Consider the following 24,436-nt stretch of genomic DNA (forward strand, 5'->3'; position numbering starts at 1 on the left):
CAGTATCCTCACCATACTTCTTCACCCTCTGCAAACTCTGCAAGAGCATCAAAATTATTGCCAACTAATGCATTGATTAGATCTGCCACACATCCATCATCATCAGCCTTTTCAATGTGAAAGCCCTCAATATCAGTATCAAAAATTCCATAAGGACAAAAATGATGAATGACCAGACAACCGTAGGTAGACGTTCCCTGTGGCTCCCATGATAATACCACTTCCGCAAGCACATACAGGAGCTCTACTGCATCCACACCCATACAGATATACTGACACTCAAGGAGCTCACAAACGCCTACACAGTCAGCCACAACCCTGGGCCAGCAAACCTCTACCAATGAATCTGCTTCTAGACCCACAAGATATACCTCTGCAATACAGACCTAGCCATGGTCACATTTCCCTGCATCTACATAGCCAGCCTGTGAACCAGCTTTCTTTTCCACTTGCAGGAAAGACGTGGGTCATACTGGCCCTCAGCATTGGGACAACACTGCAAACATTGAGCTACAGTCTTAATACCAGGTGGCCCAATTAATGACGGCCCTTGTGCCATCTGACCCTTACTTTTTGTGACGTTGTGTGATGCCTAACCTTGCCTAATAGTCATCATCCATCACCAAGGCACATAGTCATGGGATAATGCTGCATGCAACAAATCCGACCCTTGAACGCATTGATCTGCGTTACAGGCACGTGCAATGGGTGTTGCTGGGTGCCTTCCCAGCAACATCCATTGGCTTTTGACACTGCCCCAGATGTAATAGGAACATGAAATATGAGGCACTGTCCAGAAATTACACAGACCCAGGGCAGGCGTGAGGAAGGCTCAATGTTGACAAATATGATGAATTCTCCTTGTCTTCCTTTTTTCTCACAATGCAGTACATATAGTAAGAGGAAGAGGCCGTTGTGATGATTGATTAACTGAGAGGTGTCCGTTCCTGTACAAGTCTGATGTTCCCCGCAAGGCAGACACACTTGCCCCATTGTGCAAAGGTGACTGCGTTAGCTCTGAACAGGACATTGTGCAACAGTGCTGGTGAGAACAACAGGACTGCGCAGTATCTTGCAGATACGGCACGGTCCTGCCCTTCATCCTGCAAAAGGGTAGCGCAACAGGAAGGCCTGCTGTGCTTCACTACGGCAAAACGTCATGAAAGAGGTCCCACAATCTTTACACATGATTGTTGATCACATGGGCTCACCTGAGACGCAATACCTAAAGTCCCTAAAGGGTGAGTATTGGCCTGTATGAATTAGTGATAGTGTAATGAAGATTTGGCTTACAATACCTAACATGTAACGGTAATCTCAGATATGAGATCATTGTTGACATTCCTTGGCCAGCAAGTGTAAGGCTCACCCTGAGCTGATTTCACAACTTCATATGCCTACAATTCCAAATTATTGTAATTGAAAAACATATTTTATTTATGAAAATTGTTCACACAAATAAAAAGCTATGCTAAACTACACTACACTTATTAAAATTTGAATTAAAATCCTACACTAAGCTAATCTAAGGCATTAACATCTACACTTATCTTGTCTAACTGTTCCTATACCTACCTCACACATACTACACAACACACAGATGAACCCCCCACCCCCTATTCAACAATCACACATCAGGCATAAATACACTTAATCTAAACACATACTAATTAACCTACCTAACTAAACAATGATATATATATATATTTTTTATACATCTTAAAATACATTTAACATACACTATACATCAACCCCCCACCCACTCCTAATAACTTAACACTTATCCTAACACTATTCCTTAGTACTAAAACTATCCTAAAAACTATCTAACTATTAAAAATGTAAACAATAACAAGGTCTGTAACTTGACATGTGACATTCCATGTCAATGGCAACGACCACAGTAGTGATGGCGTTGTTCACTCTGTGTTCATTCCTGCTCGTCCATTTGTTGAATGGTGGCCTTCATGTCGGCAACCATGGACAACAGGGTGGCCAGCTGCAGTTGCATGCCCGCAACCTTCAAAGTCAGTTCCTTTTGGGCCTTTTCAATATTGTCCATTTTGCCCTCAATATTGCAAATTTTGGCCATCAGGAGCACACCGTCGATCTCTGGGGGAGCTGCTGCATGCCCTGTTGCTGTACGTCCGACTTGCACACAAGCCAGTTCAGGTGGCGCTACTGCAGCTCCACCTGTCTTCGTTGCAAGGGCCTGTGCAGTGGTGGGTCCAGATGTTGGAGCAGTGGTTGTCACAGGGGTCAGAGCCGAGGGATGTCCAGAAGTGGAATAACTTGAAGATCCTGAACCAAGACTAGCTGGGGGTGCAACCAAACCAGATGTTGATGGTGCTGATGTCTGTATGCCAGAGGGTCCACTCTGTGTTGGAGATTCAGTGTCCATTTGGGGATCTTGATCTTGACATGATCCAGTTGCTGGTCCGGAGTCCATGAGTGAGGTTTTTGGCTTTTGCTTCCTGCTCCGCATGTTGCATGGGGGAGTGGGAGTTGGTGATGTCCAGGCTCCAGCAGCACGTGAGTGTTCATGTCGGCGTCCCATCTGCCTGAATGAACGACCAACATTCCGTATGTGGCGGTATATTTCTAGACGGATGCGATACTGCCTCTCCTCATCTTGTGACATGTTTTCTGTAATGGAGCAATGACATCCACATCAGTCTGCACTTACACATTGACACCTGTACACATGCACATTAATGCAATCTTCGGAACATTTTGTCAAGGGCCTATCGTTAACAGGGCATCAATTTCAAAGCATGGTGGCATCATCATCGATGGTCATACACAGGGATGCTAAGTGATGTTCAGTAATACCTAACATGATAAATAATGTAGATGACATGTAAGGCCTCAATACATATGAGATGGTGCATTCCAATGCATTTGTCCTGGCCATGAACCCAATGCTCGCCATTCACATATGCAGGCCCCTTCTCAACATGATGCCAGTGCATCTGTGTGCAGGCAAGGTTTGTATAGACATTGTAATTTGACACTTCATACGCAGATACATAGCAAGGTATATGGACCATCATCCCTGTATGCTGTACAAGGCAACACACATGTCAAATGCACCATGGAAACGAAACATTGGCAAATTAGGATTGTGTTGTAAGGAAAAATACAGGTGTGCACTGCAATTGATTTGGGCACCGCCTCCTATCATTTAACTCTTGTACATGGATGCTGCTTGGGAGTAAATACGTGCTGCGTTTTCAAACAACGCAACACACACTGCACAACACTTTCATGGTAGACGCATCTTGACAGGGGACGTCATATCATGGCCAGCATTAAGGCCTGGTATGTGGATTGACTATGCATGATAAATGATGCAATGGCCATTTAAACACATGTACATCATTGCATATTAACTACTGATGTCAATAGGGAATTCTGCCGGTGACCCTTTTAGTTGCATAGGTAACTGCATGAATGTTGTGCTAATTAATGATGGACTTGCAGCACTGTTGCATCCCTCTAACAATGGCAAGTACTGACACACGTGGGGCACAAGGAAATCCTACATGTAGGAGGTATATCTATGTTGTACTACAATTAGCATGTGTCATGTAGCCATGGTATAAATACACTGACTGTCACGTACCCCAAGGCTCCTTGCTCAGCACAACACTCTTTGACATCTCCATGAGCACACTTGCCACCATTGCATGCACACACCACCACAACATAATATCCTATGCCAATGACACCCATCTGGTACTGTCCCTCACCGAAGACCCAGCCCCAACCAAAAACAACCTCCATGAAGGAAAGATAGACGCCTCAGAATGGAAGAAGCTCAGTCAGCAGATACTGTAGACACACAATACAGAGGTTATCATCCTTGGCAAATCAACATCCGCCAGGGACGACGCCTATTGGTCCACAACAATGGTCACTGCAACAACACCCACGGAGCATAAACCCCACTTGGGCTTCTTCCAGGTCTACTCACTCACAACGAACAAACAAGTGGACGTCATCTCATCCTTATGATTCTACACCCTGCACATGCTCCGATAAATATTCTGGTGGATCACCACCGGAACGTGTGAGACGGTCACCCAGGCCCTCATCAACAGCTAACTGTACAACGGGAATGCCCTATACACAGGAACCACTGCCAGACTTCACTTGGAACTACTACCCATAGTAAATGCATCGGCACAACTCATCCTCGACAGCCCTCACCACAGCAGCATTTCTACAGGCCATATTGACCAACACTGGGTCACCGTCAACACAAGGATCATGTTCAGGCTCCTCACCCACACACACACACAGACACATGACATGGGCCCACAATGACTCCTCAACCGCCTCTCGTCTCAGATCCTACCGGCCACCTCCGCTCCACCAGCCTCCCACTAGCCACCATCCCAAGGATTGACTGATCCACCACTGGAGGTAGATCATCCTCCTACCTGGCCACCAAGACATGAAACTCCCTTGGCACACAACTACAACTGACCAGGACCATCTTACCTTCATTAAAGAACTGAAGACCTGCCTATTTCATCAGTAGCAGCACACCCCCTCCCTTCAGTGCCTTGAGACCCTCACACCTGAGTATGGTGCTCTATGGAGGTATAGATGTATTGTTTGATTGTGGTCTCATTTTATGTGATAGATACTTACAGCAGCACAAGAAGTGTTACTGTGTCCCTTGCACACTGTAACACCTCATAAATGTGACCCTTATCTTTGAGTTTATGGATTTTCACAAAGTGCCATTGAGTCCTTGACACTTCCATGCACATGTGATGTGTAAACATGCTGCATGCAAGAATGATGCTTTTGGACTGTCTGCATACATGGCATGCATGAGGAGACATTGTAAGCATACAGACAAAGATAGTAATGATTTCACACGCACCAGTGGCCTTAGGATTCTTGAAGGACTCCACCTCATCCCTTGTGTATGGTGGTGGACCACCTACAAGGGAAAGACAATAGACCAGATTCTCAGCGTATGTTGCATATTTCAACACAGTACAGAGATTACATGAGAGTCAGTGGTATCTTCAACATTGGCTTACGTTGCGTCCCATGAGGCAACCTGATTCATACAACAGTCTCTGGCTAAGTGCTTCACATGTGAAGCACACTCTTCCACTGCATGTATAACCCACATGTGATCCCTTGTTTGTGGTGTCACATTGAGCTGGCATTTGCCAAATACATGCACACTTGTCCCATATTGAAAATATGTTTGCATTGTGTAGATGTATGTGATTGTGCTTTTATGGGGGACTTTGGTACAATGGTGAATGTGAATATCTGAGTATTCATAGACGTGCCAGCAGATTAATGCGTCACACACAAAATAAATCAAATATCCGCCATATGTATTCAAACAATTGTTGAATTTACGGGGCCTTTTAGAGAATGATGTCCTCCCTAATACACACATGGCTTATCATTTGCTTATTCATCATTCACAGATGTACTGGCACCCTTAGATGTTTCAGTGTGTCAGCTTCTTTGATATGTGCATTGTGACAACAACTGCAAGCAACATGCAATTACACACATACACATTGATCTGTGTGCAAGTACACCATGTAAACGTGTACATGGTATTAACATTACATACAGTTTTCCAGGCCTTGTAGATGTGTGCCTGTTTCCCACATGACTAAGCACAATAGTGGCCTAAAATTTTGCTTGATGTTGTTGTTTCAGCACAACAAACATGTGACCGGGCGTAATCCCAGCTGTATGATGTATCCTATGTTTGGGTATGCTAACAAACCTTACTCCGCCCATGGTATGCCATCATGTATGCACATTGTTGCATAAGTGTATTGTTATTATCATGTTGTTTTCCATTCTGCACTGCATTTAACATCACAAGTAGTTACTGCGCCGGGATGCTCCTTCGCTGGAGTCGCTGTGCGCATAATAAATTGTTATAACATAACATAACATAACATAACATACTGTACATCCAGTCATTGTGTAGAATCCAAGTAATTAAATGTGATACTTCCTGCACAAAGTCATGATGAAGGAGTGAAGGCATTGCATGGTTTGCACTCAGTTGACACTTGTGCATCTTCGCTGCAGACAGATGGTAATGTAGCACATTGTGTATAGTGAAATACACATACAAACACGTGTGTGGAGAGATTTAGAACCACTACAAGGTTACTTGTGATGCTGGCAGACATATGCTCCTCTGAGGTGATGTCCCTGTAGATTATTACTGTATGTACAGGGCCTACAATGTGTGATGGAGGGGGGAGCATGAAGTTTGCATCCAAGTTGCTGTTGATGTTATGCAATACTTAGGATGTTTAGGCCCATTGTTAATAGGATATTGTCACTGCGTGAAATATTGTATCAAGAATCCATCATGCATACATATGATATACCAGGATGGAACATGTTGTTCCCTTAAGGTAGCATATTTGTGCCTTTCCCTGGCCTTGTCCACAAAGTGCTGTCATGCAGTAGGACAATACCTTTTGCACCATGATGCAAGGGTGGCTGTGTTGCTTGGAAGAAGTTTTTTGTACCGTATGGGATACCTTCCTGTACATCAATGGTCAGAAACTGCATAGACATTGTTCATTGTGTGCTGCACAATGCAGCTGCACACAGGGAAATATGACATACATGGATACATGAAAACTTCACTCCCCGTTGCACCTCACTTACACCTCCCCAGGGCAGGCATGTGCTTTTTGCGCTGCCTCAGACTCGTACATCTCTGGCCTTCTTTTCATAGGCCTTGCGCTGCCAGAGCGTCACTTTACCACATGTTAATGAGTGATGCTGCGGTGGCACAAGGCCTTCATTACAAAGGCCCCTGGAGCAGTGACAAAAGGCCATGGATGTTGGTGTAGACATGCCAAACAACACCCATTGCACGCCCCTTTGACACAGAACAATGCATTGAAAGGGCGGACATTTATCATGCAGGATTATGCCTCAATGAGCGGCATAGTCCAGCATGATGAAGATCACTCTGGCTTGTGCGTTACCAGAACGTCAGTAGGGGCCATATGTATCAAGCCTTTTGTGAATTGCTAAGTCTGAAAATCGCAGAATTTTGGCATTGGCGAATTGCAAACGGCCTGTTTCCATATCTTAGGATGTATGAAACATTTGCCAATTAAGGAATAGCAAAGCTTTGCGAATCCTTATTTTGCCATAGCATTTAGGGAATTGCAATTTTGCAATTCCTTAAATGCTATGTATGTAGCATTTTTGTGTAGCAAATTATGTTTGAGATTTAGCAAATTAACACCAACGTGTAGTTGATGGTAACTTGCATTTATTTCCAAAAATGCACAATTTAGCATTTTGGAAGGTGGCAGGTGATGCACACACATGCCCATAGGGCATGCATGTGCACCATATGCACACACATATACTTTTGAGGGGTGCAGCAGGGTGTCTTTGAGACACCCCTGCACCCTTGTAATAATTCACAAATAGCGATTAGCAAATAGCTGATTTGCAATTAGAGTATTTATTTCAAATAATTCCTATGGGCCTCCTGGGCCATGGGAATGCATTGGGAATTATCCCTTAATTGCAAATTTGAAAAATGCAAAGTCGCAAATACGGAAGATTAAGGAATTCCTACAAAATAGCGGATTTTCTTCATACATACCATTTTGCAATTCATAAATAGCAATTCCTTAAAAATAGCAATTTTTGATTTGCGAAAGGGTTTGTTGATAGATATGGCCCTATATCTGATGTTACAGCGGCGCAAGGGGATCATCAGTGAGGCCCCTGTAGTTTCACAATGGAATAGCTTAACCTTAGAATACAGCTGTTAATACATGAATTAAATGTAATTTGACTTACCAATTGTTCCATCGACCTCAATTCCAAGGTGGTCCAGGAGATCCTGCTCACGGTTGATGAGATCAGCCCACCGATGCTTGTACTGTCTCAGGGTCCTGTCCACTCCAAAGATTCGCAACATCTGGTACCGCACCCTCTCCCACCTCAGCTTCCTTTCTTGGGTTGGGTAACCCAGCAGTACCCTGCCTCCACTCCCAATCATATTTGGGAGGTAGTGGACTATCAGCCACAGTAGCCCCCCATACTCCTGCTCAGTAAGGGTCCTAGACCTGGGTGGCATTGTGACAAAGCACAAGCCACACTGTGTGAATGCTACAAAAAAATGTTGCTTTCACAGGAATCCCCCTATTACTATATGTACCTTAAAACAGAACACAAATACCCCTATTACTAAGTATTAAATCCACTAAACAGAACACTAATCCCCCTATTACTAACTATGAAAACCCCTAAACAGAACACTAATCTCCCTATTAATAACTATTATAACCCCTAAAAAGACAGACACCCCTTTACACACAACACACAGGTAGACAATACACTACAGTACAGAGACTATTTGGACACAGTAAGCAAGGCACACACTGTTAAACAACTGCAGGACAGGACACAACTCTCAATCATTTGGCAAACGCACTCCTACACCTCTCAGAGACTACAAATGGAGTGAAATAGAAAGTGAAAGTATGATATAACTTCCTGTTTGTGAGCAGGGCAGGCTGGTTACATCATTTCCTGTTGCGATGCGACTCGTTTCCGACGATGCGTCATTATTGGCATGCGAATAAAACCTAATTATGTCGCATCGTTGATTTAAAGCATGGTACACTGCTTACATATTTTCCCTTACGGTGCGACCAGTTATCGTCGAAGCGTCATTGTTGTCATGCGACCAAATCATTATTATGTTGCATCGTGAATTTGAAGCATGGCTGACTGATGACATATTTTCCCATCAAAGTGCGACCAGTTGTAGTAGATGCGTCATTATTGTCATGCGACCAAATCATTATTATGTCGCATCGTTAATTTGAAGCATGGCTGACTGATGACATATTTTCCCCTAAAGGTGCGACCAGTTGTAGTAGAAGCGTCATTATTGGCATGCGAATAAAACCTAATTATGTGGCATCGTTGATTTGAAGCATGGTACACTGATAAAATATTTCCCCTTACGGTGCGACCAGTTTTGGTCGAAGCGTCATTGTTGTCATGCGACCAAATCATTATTATGTTGCATCGTGAATTTGAAGCATGGCTGACTGATGACATATTTTCCCATCAAAGTGCGACCAGTTGTAGTAGATGCGTAATTATTGGCATGCGAATAAAACCTAATTATGTTGCATCGTTGATTTGTAGCATGGTACACTGCTTACATATTTCCCCTTACGGTGCGACCAGTTATCGTCGATGCGTCATTATTGTCATGCGACCAAATCATTATTATGTCGCATCGTTAATTTGAAGCATGGCTGACTGATGACATATTTTCCCCTGAAGGTGCGACCAGTTGTAGTAGAAGCGTAATTATTGGCATGCGAATAAAATCTAATTATGTTGCATCGTTGATTTGAAGCATGGTACACTGATAAAATATTTCCCCTTACGGTGCGACCAGTTATCGTGGAAGCGTCATTATTGTCATGCGACCAAATCATTCTTATGTCGCATCCTAATTTTGATGCATGGCTGACTGATGACATATTTTCCCCTCAAGGTGCGACCAGTTTTAGTAGATGCGACATTATTGGCATGCGCCACAATCTTCATTAATGGCGCATTGCTGTTTTTATCTGACAATGTTGTTGCATATATTTACTGCTGTATTTTTGATGCTGGGCAAAAGATGCGTGTTTACGCTTACATGAAAGTGTCTCAACAGGAACACAAAATGTTTGCGTGTAAATTTTTATTGTTTGTATATTCAGCTGAGTCAGACTATGACATATGTTGACCAAAGTCACTTTTGGGCCTTGTGTAACGTCACTTTTGTGCCTAGAGTCAGCAAAGCATGGGGCAGATTCTGACTTATGCAGACCTAACGTCTCCCATCTCCCTCCTCCCGTATTTCTCAAAATTAATGGAGGCCCATGTCACCCGATGTCTGTCAAACTACATTGAATCCTCCTGTCAGCTCGAGCCCAAACAAGCCGGCTTCAGACCTGCACACTCAACAGAGGCAGTTATCTTGCTAGTCTTGGACACACTCAGGAGCAACGCGGACGCGGGGTCCCCCCAAGCCCTCTTACTCCTGGACCTGTTGTCCGCGTTCGACACGGTGGACCATAACATCCTTCTCCACCTTGTCAAACAGGCAGGCATCCAGGGCACCGCTCTTGAGTGGGTCAACTCCTTCCTAACTGTAAGAACTCAAGCGTTCCGCCTAGGACCCTATAGTGCAACAAAAACCCCCAAGTCCTGTGGAGTCCCACAGGGCTCCTCCCTTTCACCACTCCTGTTCAATCTATACCTCCGGCCGCTGATCCATTCTCTTCAGAAATGGGACATTATTGTCTATTACTACGCTGACGACTTACAGATCATCCTCCCGCTCAATTCACCTCATGCCATTAACGCGTTCCACGCTGTCATGATCCACATCCAATTATGGATGAACCAGAACCAATTGAAGCTTGACCCCGGGAAAACCGAGCTCCTCCTCCCTGGACTCAGTCATGCCCACTGGGACCCTCAGTTCTGGCCCTCAGAGCTAGGTTCCCCCCCATCCCCGGTAAAATCAGTAAAGAGTCTGGGAGTGATCATTGACACTGAACTCTCCCTCAGGGCACAAGTGGGTGCGGTAGTTTCTTCCTGTATGTACCAGCTCTGGAAGATCGGTAAAGTCCGTCACTTACTCCCTCCCACCGCACTTTCCCCAAGTGGTCATCTCACTCGTGCTCTCCCGCCTGGACTTCTCTAAGTCCATCTACTACAGTCTCCCACAATCCCTGGCACACCGCCTCCAAGTTGTCCAGAACCAAGCGGCCCGTCTAATTCACAACACCCCCAGATGGCATTTGGCCAAACCTGTACTCCAAAGTCTGCACTGGCTCCCAATAGACCAGAGGGCATCTTTTAAGGTGGCCTGTATCACATTCTAAGCCCTCCACTGCTCCCGCCCCGCGTTTCTGAAATCTCTTATCTGCCCTCACGGCCCAACACAAACCCTCCGATCAGCCCACCGTCATCTGGTAGTCACTCCCAATACTAAAACCAAGAAATTTGGCGGTCGCCGTTTTTCTCATCTGGCTCCTGGGCTTTGGGATCTCCTTCCTCTCTCCATCAAATCCTCCCCTTCCCTTCTGAACTTCTGGAAATCGCTTAAAACCCACCTTTTCCCTTCCTTGGGCTAAATTTCGGCCACTCATGCTTCCTTCCTCACTCACTCTGTCTTATAGCGCCAGGAAGCCTATGGTGTCAGTGCGCTCTATAAATTTCACCTAACATAAGATAAGATCAGATAACGTCACTTTTGTGCGTGGAGTCAGGAATGCATGGGTCAGATTCTGACATTGGCAGACCTATCGTCACTTTTGTGCGTGGAGTCAGGAATGCATGGGTCAGATTGTGACGTAGGCAGACCTAACGTCACTTTTGTGCGTGGAGTCAGGAATGCATGGGTCACATACTGACGTAGGCAGACCCAACGTCACTTTTGTGTGTAGAGTCATGAATGCATGGGTCACATACTGACGTAGGCAGACCCAACGTCACTTTTGTGTGTAGAGTCAGGAATGCATGGGTCACATACTGACGTAGGCAGACCCAACGTCACTTTTGTGTGTAGAGTCATGAATGCATGGATAAGATTATGAAGTATGGTACACCAACTTAATTTATGTGCCTGCCACATTTGTTCTATTATGCAAACTTGTGTGAACACTGAGGGCTACTTTTTCATGGATGGTCATATTTTGCCTCACATCCACTGTGTAACATTAATGAATGTAATGTTTGTCCTATTATTTATTTACTTTCAACATGACTTTGCAACATACAAGTACTTTTTTATAATTTTTACTGCTGTGTGATTTCATAATGTGGGCTCATCTTCACCTGTGCTTTTTTCATTTTCTGCACCACAAAATCTGGATGGTAAATGTTGCTTTTTGACAATTGTGAATTTAGAACCTAATTTATGATGTTTTTGCGTTGAATATTACAGCATGCATTCCTGCGGCACTTCCCTACAGCAAGCAAATAGGGCGGGAAGGTGGTGTGTCTATGACATACGGGAGATTCCTGTGCTTTTCATGTGCGCTGACGCACAATGGCCGGCCTGCCTACCTGCACTATGTATGCTGTGTTGCATGGAGGAATATTTTTGTACAGGAAGGGTCGCCTTCATACACATGTGCATTCATACCCTGCACACAGACACACATGCACTATGGTGCCAGGGTACCTGTGTTGGCCAGACACTGGTGAGTGTGGTCATTGCAGGTGAAATTGCAAGGCAGTACAATGTAAATGGATGTGTGGCCTGATGTATGTCTGATGTCAGCCTCCAGACATGAGAGTAAATGTCATGTATATACTCCACATATGAGATTGTCATGCAACTTGCAGTGTACATTTTGGTAAAATAATCATGCACAAGGTAGAAAAGGTTGTATGATGTATTTTTATTGGCGCAAACAAAAATCAAGATGCATAATGAGGATGTTATTTTTCACATTCTTAAAAAAAATTATGCACTATGTCGGCACGTCTGCGGATGCCTGCTGCTGTGCTTTGGTTCACAGGAGCATGGCCATCCTCCTGGTCATTCTCCGGCATTTGTGGATATAAATCAGGTTCATCATCCCAGGGGACTTTTGTGAGCACACATATGTTGTGCAGTATTGCACAAGCCAAAATTATTTTGCACACTGTCTGTGGTGAATACAGCATACGTCCACCAGACTTGTCCAGGCGCCGAAACCTGGCCTTGAGCAGACCAAATGTTCTTTCGACAATGTTCCTTGTCCTGCAATGTGCTTGGTTGTACGCTACTTCCTGTGGCGACTGTGGGTTTCCATAAGGTGTCATCACCAACGGCTGGATGCCATATCCCTGGTCAGCTGTAATGGAATAAATGAGAAGGTACAATGAAATGTTTGAAATGGTTCTGGTAAACTACAGGCCATATGTTGTGGGCAATATTTCATTTGGCAGTGTCCATTGGGCATGGATGTTGCAGAGAACACACCAAGTGACTCACATGCAAGACACCTTTGGCACATAGTTATGCTGGAAAATGGACACATATTTGGAAGGACATGCATTGACTCCCTATATGCCTCTATATGACCTTGGGCCTCATTTATGAAGGACTTGCGCCTCTGGTGCGTGACTTTTCCCCATTTTTGAAGTTACGCACCGGCAGCGCATGACCTTCATTAATTGTGCCCCTTCTATTAATGTATATGTATATGCTAGTACAACATTATTCCACCCATGACCTCATTGAAACTTCATTGAAGCAATATTACCAGTATGGTAGCATGGATGGTGCATTGTATCATACTCTTTTGCTTACCTACAAGTAGGCCATTGCCATACTGGCCATTCTTGAAGCGGTCATTTATGATGCAGTTCCAGAATATGAAGGCATCATGTACACTGCCAGGGTATTTTGCCAGCACATTTGTAAATAGTCCACGGTGATCCACAATGGCCTGTACATTGATTGAATATGTATGTTGGCGATTTATGTACAAATGTGCAGTTGCTGTCGGAGGTACTAATTGCACATGTGTACAGTCAATGGCACGCAGCACATGGGGTAAGCCTGCAATGTCATAGAATCCTTGCTTGATCTCCATATGCTGTTGTGGATTGTTGGGGAAACGGAGGTAGTGGGGTGTCAGATGGATGATGGCATCCAGGACAGTTGGTAGGAATGATGAGAAAGCTGGCTGGGATATTCCTGCCACTTTGGCAACTGTTGTCTGGAAGGAGCCCGACGCTAGCATATGCAACACAGCCAGGAGCATTGCCTCTGGTGGTATGTTGGTAGGCCTGCTGGTTGCTACCTCTAGCCTTGTTCCAATGAGTCGCAGTAGATGTTCTATGGTCTGCTTCTTGAGGCGAAATAGACTTATGACCTCCTCATCCCTGAGGCCTCTCAGGATGCTCCTTTGACGGAATAACCGCTCCTTTCTCCGGCGTTGCCTTGGGGGGGGGGGGGGTGGATTTTGTGGGGCGGGGGTGTGGTGGGATTCCTGGTGCTAGTCGTCTCCGTCTGGCAGCTACTCGCAGCATCGATTTTGGAAAAGGGGGTGGTGATGGACAGAGTTTCTGAATGATGCAGAATACTCCTACCCAGTCAAGAGATCAGGGCTTGATCCATCACCGTTTTTTAGCTCACTGCACCATCCCAGCTCAGAACCTGGCTACATGCAAATTAGTCTGTCGCTGTCCCAGTGCATGAGGGGAACAGGGCAAACCAAACTACCAAGCCAATTCTTATACTGGGAAGGAAACAAGCTTCCGGGGACCGGTTTCTGGCATTTCAGCCGTCGTTGGCCCGGCTTGCTTGAATCCTGATGGTGCAATGAGCAAGGGACTCACGTCTGAGTATACCCTCCCACACTTAGTGTGGACAAAATCGATTTTGGAAAAGGGGGTGGTGATGGACAGAGTTTCTGAATGATGCAGAATACTCCTACCCAGTCAAGAGATCAGGGCTTGATCCATCACCGTTTTTTAGCTCACTGCACCATCCCAGCTCAGAACCTGGCTACATGCAAATTAGTCTGTTCCTGTCCCAGTGCATGATGGGAACAGGACAAACCAAACTACCAAGCCAATTCTTATACTTGGAAGGAAACAAGCTTCCGGGGACCGGTTTCTGGCATTTCAGCCATCGTTGGCCCGGCTTGCTTGAATCCTGATGGTGCAATGAGCAAGGGACTCACGTCTGAGTATACCCTCCCACACTTAGTGTGGACAAAATCGATTTTGGAAAAGGGGGTGGTGATGGACAGAGTTTCTGAATGATGCAGAATACTCCTACCCAGTCAAGAGATCAAGGCTTGATTCAATCCCCTTTTTTTTAGCTCACTGCACCATCCCAGCTCAGAACCTGGCTACATGCAAATTAGTCTGTTCCTGTCCCAGTGCATGATGGGAACAGGGCAAACCAAACTACCAAGCCAATTCTTACACTGGGAAGGAAACAAGCTTCCGGGGACCAGTTTCTGGCATTTTAGCCGTCGTCGGCCCGGCTTGCTTGAATCCTGATGGTGCAATGAGCAAGGGACTCACATCTGAGTATACCCTCCCACACTTAGTGTGGACAAAATCGATTTTGGAAAAGGGGGTGGTGATGGACAGAGTTTCTGAATGATGCAGAATACTCCTACCCAGTCAACAGATCAGGGCTTGATCCATCACCGTTTTTTAGCTCACTGCACCATCCCAGCTCAGAACCTGGCTACATGCAAATTAGTCTGTTCCTGTCCCAGTGCATGATGGGAACAGGGCAAACCAAACTACCAAGCCAATTCTTATACTGGGAAGGAATCAAGCTTCCGGGGACCGGTTTCTGGCATTTCAGCCGTCATCGGCCCGGCTTGCTTGAATCCTGATGGTGCAATGAGCAAGGGACTCACGTCTGAGTATACCCTCCCACACTTAGTGTGGACAAAATCGATTTTGGAAAAGGGGGTGGTGATGGACTGAGTTTCTGAATGATGCAGAATACTCCTACCCAGTCAAGAGATCAGGGCTTGATCCATCACCATTTTTTAGCTCACTGCACCATCCCAGCTCAGAACCTGGCTACATGCAAATTAGTCTGTTCCTGTCCCAGTGCATGATGGGAACAGGGCAAACCAAACTACCAAGCCAATTCTGATACTGGGAAGGAAACAAGCTTCCTGGGACCGGTTTCTGGCATTTCAGCCGTCCTCGGCCCGGCTTGCTTGAATCCTGATGGTGCAATGAGCAAGGGACTCACGTCTGAGTATACCCTCCCACACTTAGTGTGGACAAAATCGATTTTGGAAAAGGGGGTGGTGATGGACAGAGTTTCTGAATGATGCAGAATACTCCTACCCAGTCAAGAGATCAGGGCTTGATCCATCACCGTTTTTTAGCTCACTGCACCATCCCAGCTCAGAACCTGGCTACATGCAAATTAGTCTGTTCCTGTCCCAGTGCATGATGGGAACAGGGCAAACCAAACTACCAAGCCAATTCTTATACTGGGAAGGAAACAAGCTTCTGGGGACCGGTTTCTGGCATTTCAGCCGTCGTCAGCCCGGCTTGCTTGAATCCTGATGGTGCAATGAGCAAGGGACTCACGTCTGAGTATACTCTCCCACACTTAGTGTGGACAAAATCGATTTTGGAAAAGGGGGTGGTGATGGACAGAGTTTCTGAATGATGCAGAAAACTCTTACCCAGTCAAGAGATCAGGGCTTGATCCATCACCGTTGTTTAGCTCACTGCACCATCCCAGCTCAGAACCTGGCTACATGCAAATTAGTCTGTTCCTGTCCCAGTGCATGATGGGAACAGGGCAAACCAAACTACCAAGCCAATTCTTATACTGGGAAGGAAACAAGCTTCCGGGGACCGGTTTCTGGCATTTAAGCCGTCGTCGGCCCGGCTTGCTTCAATCCTGATGGTACAATGAGCAAGGGACTCACGTCTGAGTATACCCTCCCACACTTAGTGTGGACAAAATCGATTTTGGAAAAGGGGGTGGTGATGGACAGAGTTTCTGAATGATGCAGAATACTCCTACCCAGTCAAGAGATCAGGGCTTGATCCATCGCCGTTTTTAAGCTCACTGCACCATCCCAGCTCAGAACCTGGCTACATGCAAATTAGTCTGTTCCTTTCCCAGTACATGATGGGAACAGGGCAAACCAAACTACCAAGCCAATTCTTATACTGGGAAGGAAACAAGCTTCCGGGGACCGGTTTCTGGCATTTCAGCCATCGTTGGCACGGCTTGCTTGAATCCTGATGGTGCAATGAGCAAGGGACTCACGTCTGAGTATACCCTCCCACACTTAATGTGGACAAAATCGATTTTTGAAAAGGGGGTGGTGATGGACAGAGTTTCTGAATGATGCAGAATACTCCTACCCAGTCAAGAGATCAGGGCTTGATCCATCACCGTTTTTTAGCTCACTGCACCATCCCAGCTCAGAACCTGGCTACATGCAAATTAGTCTGTTCCTGTCCCAGTGCATGATGGGAACAGGGCAAACCAAACTACCAAGCCAATTCTTATACTGGGAAGGAAACAAGCTTCCGGGGACCGGTTTCTGGCATTTCAGCCGTCGTCGGCCCGGCTTGCTTGAATCCTGATGTTGCAATGAGCCAGGGACTCACGTCTGAGTATACCCTCCCACACTTAGTGTGGACAAAATCGATTTTGAAATGCTACTCGCAGCATTACAACCTCCATGGTGTGGGGATGGTTGCAGCAATGTCCACTCTGGCCTCTCCTCTTGCTATGTGCTGATGTGTCATTTCCTGCACGTCCGTTTTGTAGGCGCAGCAAATCTGACGCAACCGCAACGCTGCGCCATTTCTGCTACGGATGCGTCAAAAGCGGGAAAAGTCATAAATGTGGATGCGTCACTTTTGCGCATGTTTTTTCCCCGAGTAACGCCCACCTTGCATACATTAATACTTATATGTTGCAGGGCATTTTCACGCAGTGGTTTTTCCCGCGCAGTGGGCTGAAAGTGACGCATCGTCGGAGATGCGTCACTTCATTAATATGGCGTATGCGTTGCGCCGACGATGCGTCATTATTTTTGACGCATTGACGGCGCAAGCTCTTCATAAATAAGGGCCAATGTACTTTGTTTTATTTATTTATTTATTTAATTAACCGAGTTCGCCCATGTGCCAGGGTTTACTACCCCCCACTCTGCCCCTCCCCCACCCCACTGTCCCGCAACACTCCCTCGAGGAGCCGCCACTGGTTCAACCCACCCTAAAGCACTTTAATGCCTCCATAAAATGGGACTGAACACAGACACATTGAATTATCGATAAATTGCGTTGTTGGATGTAGCAACAAAAGCATTAGCCAAACTTTTATTGCAGGAAATTGAGTCATGGTCAGTAGAGGAAAATCTAATTCCCTATAGCCAAACCGGCTTCAGGTCAAAATCATCAACCAAATATAACATATTTGCTTTATCCTGTTTGGTCCACCAAACCATGCAATCTTTCAGTCCCTCATTCTTCGCTTGCTTAATAGATTATTATGGTCAATACAAGCATGACAAGGAATTTCCTCCTCCCTACTGAAGGCAATTATCTCCCTTCATTCAAACACACACATCCGTATTAAGCAGAAACAGCCTTTACATCATGGACTGAGCCACACATGCAGTTTCCCCCCAAGCATAACCACTCTTGCCTGAAACACGCATCTGCCTTAATCAAGCATATGCACGGATAAGCAGATAAGAATGGGCGGGGAGAGGAAGAGTCAGAACAGGAAGCTCCAGACAGGCAAGTGCGGCTGGGTTTGGGAGAGTAGTTTTTGGAAGAGGGGGCCAGGGCGGTTGTTTCAAAATGGGACAGGGTTTAAGGGTTTAGGTTGGGGGAGGGGTCATTTTAAGGGCTGGGGCTGAGTTTGGGGGGATGTTTTTAAGGGTGGGTTTCTGATTTAGAGCTCTGGATGGGGGTGTTCGGGTACTTCTTTTTTAAAGGGGGCAGGGTTTTAGGCCTCAGGTTAGGAGAAGGGGGAAGGGTAGCTGTAAGTGTGTTGCAGGTGTATGTTTTAGGGCAGTGGGCTGGGGTTGGGGTAGTTTTTTTGTAGGGGGCAGGGTTTTAGGCATCAGGGTGGGGGAGGAGAAGGGGTAGTTTTAAAGGCAGGATGGGGTAGGTTTTAGGCCTCAGCACTGGTGGGTGAGGTTGGGGGGGTAGGTTTTTAGGGCTTAGGGTGGGGAGGAGGGGTCGGGGTATTGGTGAGCTTTACCATGCATTTCCCTTTACCAATCACACCTTTACAGCAAAATTGCATTATAAAGTTATGCATGGTAAAGGAATGCATCATAAAGGCATTTGGGGTAAAGGAATGTGTGGTTAAGCAGCATTTGTGGTTGGGATTACGTTTTAGAGGCACCCGTGGGTCGGCTATGAATGCGTCTTTCATACAACCCATTAGTCTTTATAATGGATACAAAGTCCCACCAGAAAAACTGACAAACCATGACCTGAAACAGGGGTGTGTGTTACCACCGATTCTGTTCAATTAATTTACAGCAGACTTAGGCCAGCCATACCTGAAGCTAAAAGAGTACAGCCACAGATCTGGTCATAAAGACTTCCAGTACTACAATACGCAGGAGATTTGATCATCCTGAATCACACCATAAATAGATTACAGAAAGCACTTGATCAGCTGAACCTACATAGCATTCATAACAATCTTACTGTGATGCTGGGAAGACAAAAAACATTATATTTGGTAACTACAAACATAAATGAAAACACTTATGAAGATTTATATCCAAGCCTAGGCACGCGTCTAACCATACTCAGTGATTAGCCCAGCCGGGTTGGAATTATCACCGGCAGCGCGATTACAAATACCTTTTGTTCATCATGCAGCCCTGAAGAAGTCGCTGAACTATTTCCACATGCCACGAAAAAACGTGTCGTCTGGTTTCTGTTTTGGCTTAATGAAACCCGAATTAAAGACTAAGCAACATCTTACCTACATGTTTATGGAGTTTTGTTTCAAAGACTTGTTAACTTTGTGGTGAATATACATTCTGTTGATTTACTTTGAAGTGTGCCTAGGTTTAGATATAATTCAGTAGATGTGAGGGCCTGTCCCCACACAACATCGAGTGGTTATAGGGCTCATCCCCTCTCCTAGCAGCACCTTCTGACCTTTGGGATACATTTATATTTACATTACACAGCAGTGCGCCTATCATCCTTTCTACTAAAAACCCTTTAATAGAGAGGCACTTATGAAGATTCACAACTCATTAAATTTAATTATCTTGGAGTTTGGTACTCTGAAAATTGAAAGGTAATCACACATCTATAGTATCTTAAAAAAGTAGCATCTGCATTCATATTTTCCCTTTGCAAATTAGTCCACCAGCCAAGGCAATAATTTGAAATGTTTCTAAAAAACAAACCCATTTCATGGTTACACAGACAGTGTGGGTTTCCTCTTAATTATTCCGACCAAATACTAAGTTGTAGAAGAGTATATTCGATTGGCAATTCAAGGAAAATCCATAAGGGCGATTGTGTCGTAGTAAAATGTAGACACCCACAACATGTTGCAACCGTCTAACTTAGAGCTGCCTCTCTAACCCCAGATGAAGACAAAGTGCATGTACACCCTCTGGGATACTTTTATAATCACCTGAATAAAGCGCCCTAGCTTATTAACAGAGGTAGACCCTTTTCCCCCATTTTCCATTCGACCTTTGAGGTCCCAACACACAATAGATTTCAAGCATTAAGCTCTTTGGACCTGAATGATTAACAGCCAAAGTTTAATGGGTTTAATTTGAACACACAAGGGGATACGCTAAATACGAAGTCATATTGGGGCAATACTGATACTGAGCCAATAATGATTAAGGCCCAGATTGTTTTTTCCAACACTTGGCCAAGGTTAGTACCTGATGTCGAGAGGGATACATCCCCTATGATAGATACTTGCACTAGGCAAACAGACAATGATAGCGTTGCAGCCACTTCAATAGACAGTGGGGTCAGTAAAGGTACTGCAGATTCAGTTGAAGTAGGGCCGGAACAGACTGTTGATCTGGCATATGGGAATCAGACCAGTATCTCCAAAAATTGTATTGGGGGGAGGACAACCATGGTGAGCTGGAATATAGCAGGCTGGGCATCCAAGGCAAACAATCGTGGTTGGGTGGACCTGGTTAGGTCCTACGATATCCTCTGTTTGCAGGAAACATGGTGCACCAGTAAACCTAACGTTGAAGGCTTTGTTTGTTATAGCTTGGAAGCTTCAGAATCTAGACACAGAAGAGCAAAGGGTGGTTTGCTTCTTTTGTTGTCCGTGCACCTATCGTTTACAGTTGTTAAACATATAACGGTAGGAACACACACATTTTGTGGGTTAAGGAAAAAGATGGTCACGAGGTGGTGTTAATACATTTTTATAATAACATTTTTAATAATACCCGGCATCTAGTTATAGAGGAGCTAGAAAAAGCACTAGTGAAGCTTGTATCTGAAGCAAAATGTTCTTTTCATATCATCTGGTTTGGCGATTTTAATCTTTCCATTTGTCCCCTGTCACTCTCTAGGGCTTGTGGAGTGTTAGATCAAAGTGATAATAATATTTCTCATTTTCCGCATAATGCCTATGGTGACGCTATTAATATTTTCATGGCAACATACGATTTAGAGCTATTGCCACCTGGCAAGGATGCGGATGGCAAAATTATTCCCAATTATACGGGAAGGAATTTTAACTCCCACATTGATCATGTTATGGCATCATCTTTTATTGTGTCAAATTTTTCAACCTCAATAATCCAGGACCCCACACTCAGTGATCACAACCGTATCGTTATGGAAACTGAGTTATGGAAGTGTAGTAGACAGCTGGTGACCAGACGTTTGTGTAACATTGAGCTGCACAGGCGAAATGGAACAGGGTTAAGATGGAAAGGGGAAATTCGGCAATCGTCATGAGCAAGATCATATCCAAATCCTTGGTTGAAATTTAAGGCATTCTGAATATGGGTAGTACATCCGATGTTAATATGGACAACTTTATTAAAATTAATAAAATTATTGAGGATGTTTTTACTAATAGCAGGAATGTCAAGTTCTCTCCGAGAAAGGGTTGGTTTGATCATGCATAAACGGCTATCTTAACCCGACTGAGACAGGCCCTAGGAGTTAGACCAAGGGACAAAACTCTGGTTGTTCATCTGAGATCTGAATATAAATTGGCATTGTCTAGAAGAAAGAAGGAGTTACACCAAGAAGCGTTGGATAACCTAAAGCGGGCGGCAGAAACCTCAGATAACTGCCTGTTCTGGACTACAGTAAATTCTCATTTTCTTAGGGCTGATAAAGTACCACACCTTGTATCAAATGTTGGTAGCGAGGCCTGGATCTCCCATTTTTCGACCATATTTCAAGGATCAGATTTTACTAATATTGAACCAAGAATTTGGCCTATAGTCCCTCCTGACATTACCCTCTCAGAAGTTTAAAACAGCATCAACTCCAGCAAGGGGGGAAAAGCGCAGGGTCCAGATGGGGTACCCATCGACGTCTATAAGACAGTCCCACGGTTATGGGGACCTATACTTACACTGGCACTGAATGCAGCCGTAACAACCCAGATTCCATCCACATGGGGTGATTCTATCATTGTCCCTATATATAAGAAAGGGGAAAAGGCAGCTTCTAGTAATTAACGCCCGATCAGTTTGCTTGACTCCTCAGTAAAAATTATGAGTAGGGTGCTGTTGTTTAGGCTGGAAGAGTGGCCGGAAGAAAATGAGATCTTGGCAAACTCTCAATATGGTTTCAGGAAGGGGCGAGGAACACTTGATCAATGCCTGAACTTAGATCTAATTATCGGAAAGTACACCAATGCCAAGCCAGGCACTTTATATCTTTGCTTTGCCGATCTAAGCAGTGCATTTGATCTTGTGGACCATTCCATCTTATGGCCAGTCCTGCTGGAACACGGCGCACCTGAAGCTATCATTTTCTTCCTAGCAAGATTATATGATAGAATGCAAACCTGTGAGCGTTTTGGGGTGGGAGGGGAGTGTACCCCAAATTTTGAAGTAAAACGCGGGATAAGACAGGGCTGTGTCCTAGCCCCTTTTTTGTTTACTCTGTTTATTAATGCGATCGATATGGTCCTGAAAACAGTCAAAGCAGACGTTCCCCATATTGGCGATACAGGTGTCCCAGTTCTGCTTTATGCAGACGATGCTGTGCTCCTGTCCCCAACCCCAATAGGTCTGCAGCGGCTGATGGACCAGTTTTCAGATTTTATCAGCAAACGGAGGCTAGTCATTAATAAGAGTAAAACTCATACTATGGTTTGTGGTGCTAGAGTTAAGAAAAATCATGCCTTTTTCATTTATGGGGTGAAAGTTCAGGATGTGGACAAATTCTGTTATCTGGGCGTCCTTTTCTCCCACGATGGCAGTTGGTCTCATGATCTAATGAATGTTAGGTCCAAAATGAAGAAAAGTGCCTATGGTATTTTTAAATTTGCTACTAAGATCAGCGACAGAAGAATCAGTGACATGATCCAAATATATAATGCGAGGAGTGTTTCCGTCGCACTATATGGGGCTGGGTTGTGGGGCTATACTAACACTGAATCTTTGCAAAGGGAGGAAAATTGTTTTGTTGAAAAATTGCTTTGTGTCCCTACATCAGCCTCCACTGATTTGATCCATAGGGAAGTTGGGACTGCCCACTTAAGTGACCTGATTTTGCTCAGGCCATTAATGGTATGGCGTGCAATCTGGATTAAGGAAGAGAGAGCCTATAACCAGTCTGTTATTGAGGATTGTCTTAAACTGGATAGTTTTCTGAAGATACCATGGCTCAAATATATTGCGGACAGTTTTTCAAATATATACGGACTCAATATAGTGGCAGATCCGGGTTCTGTTGGAAACTATTCCAAGTTGGACATGAAACAAATCTTCATGACGAATAGAGCCCAAAAGCGTGCAGCATTAAGTGGACGCCTCACTTCAGTTATTCTGCATTACAAATATGTGCAAAGTGAGGGCTTCCAATTGTACTTGAGCCTGGTAACTAAACCAACTCATAGGTTTGTTCTGACTAGACTTAGACTTGGGTTGGCTCATGGGTTGGTGGCTTTCCCAGAATTAAAAAAGCATCCAGTTGGACCATGCCCATGTGATGGTCACTCGAAACAGAGCACCCTGCACTTTATGCTAATTTGTACTCTTTTTATGAATCTGAGGATTGTTTATTTAAAACCAATTTTTAAAAAATATGCTATTTTTAATGTGGAGGATGCCATGAAATTGATTTATGAATTGAACTCTCCGGACAAATGTTTTTATATTGCCATGTTTTAATGTAAGTCAATGCAGCTTAGGAACAGCATGATTTTTTAAATTTGTTACCTGTATAATTGTGTAAACATTTTGCTTATGTGCTTTTATGGTCATTGTTCTTTTAATGCACCGAATAAAGCTTCATGAAATGAAAATGAAATGTTTCTTATGCCCATCACATTTACACTGGATAACTGCACTAGACAAAATTCAGTGTAAAGCCTACATGTGATTCTTCAACTTAGTCATTGTTAGAGCTGGAGTTCGGCCTCACCAGGCAAGAGTTGAGTGCAGGCAAGAGTTGGAGTGCAAGGCATTGCACATCAAATATTACCATTCACTTGTAACTACTGACTCAGGAACCTTAAGGGAGGCCTTACTGGAGGCCATAATACCCCTGGAAACTATGGGGCAGATTTATGATGCCCTTGCGCCGCAATTGCGTCACTTAATTTGACGCAACGACAGCGCAAACAATGCACCCTATTTACAACGTGACGCATCTAGGAGATGCGTCACGCTGTAAAGCCCTGCGCCATAAGGAGGCG

At 44.7% G+C, this 24,436-nt stretch overlaps 1 protein-coding gene across 1 annotated transcript in view; it reads right to left on the bottom strand.

The window, feature by feature from the left end:
• Positions 1-1,930: 1,930 nt before the first annotated feature.
• Positions 1,931-24,436, bottom strand: part of LOC147722706 (uncharacterized) — a 73,297-nt gene continuing 50,791 nt past the window's right edge. The window contains exons 2-3 of the mRNA XM_086967361.1: positions 4,898-4,957; positions 1,931-2,646 (exon numbers count right to left, since the gene is read on the bottom strand). Of these exons, the coding sequence (XP_086823487.1) occupies positions 1,931-2,646; positions 4,898-4,957 (776 nt within the window). The remainder of the gene's footprint in view (positions 2,647-4,897; positions 4,958-24,436) is intronic.

Source organism: Lissotriton vulgaris, chromosome 4_1 (genome assembly GCF_964263255.1).
Source record: "Lissotriton vulgaris chromosome 4_1, aLisVul1.2, whole genome shotgun sequence".
Taxonomy (NCBI): domain Eukaryota; kingdom Metazoa; phylum Chordata; class Amphibia; order Caudata; family Salamandridae; genus Lissotriton; species Lissotriton vulgaris.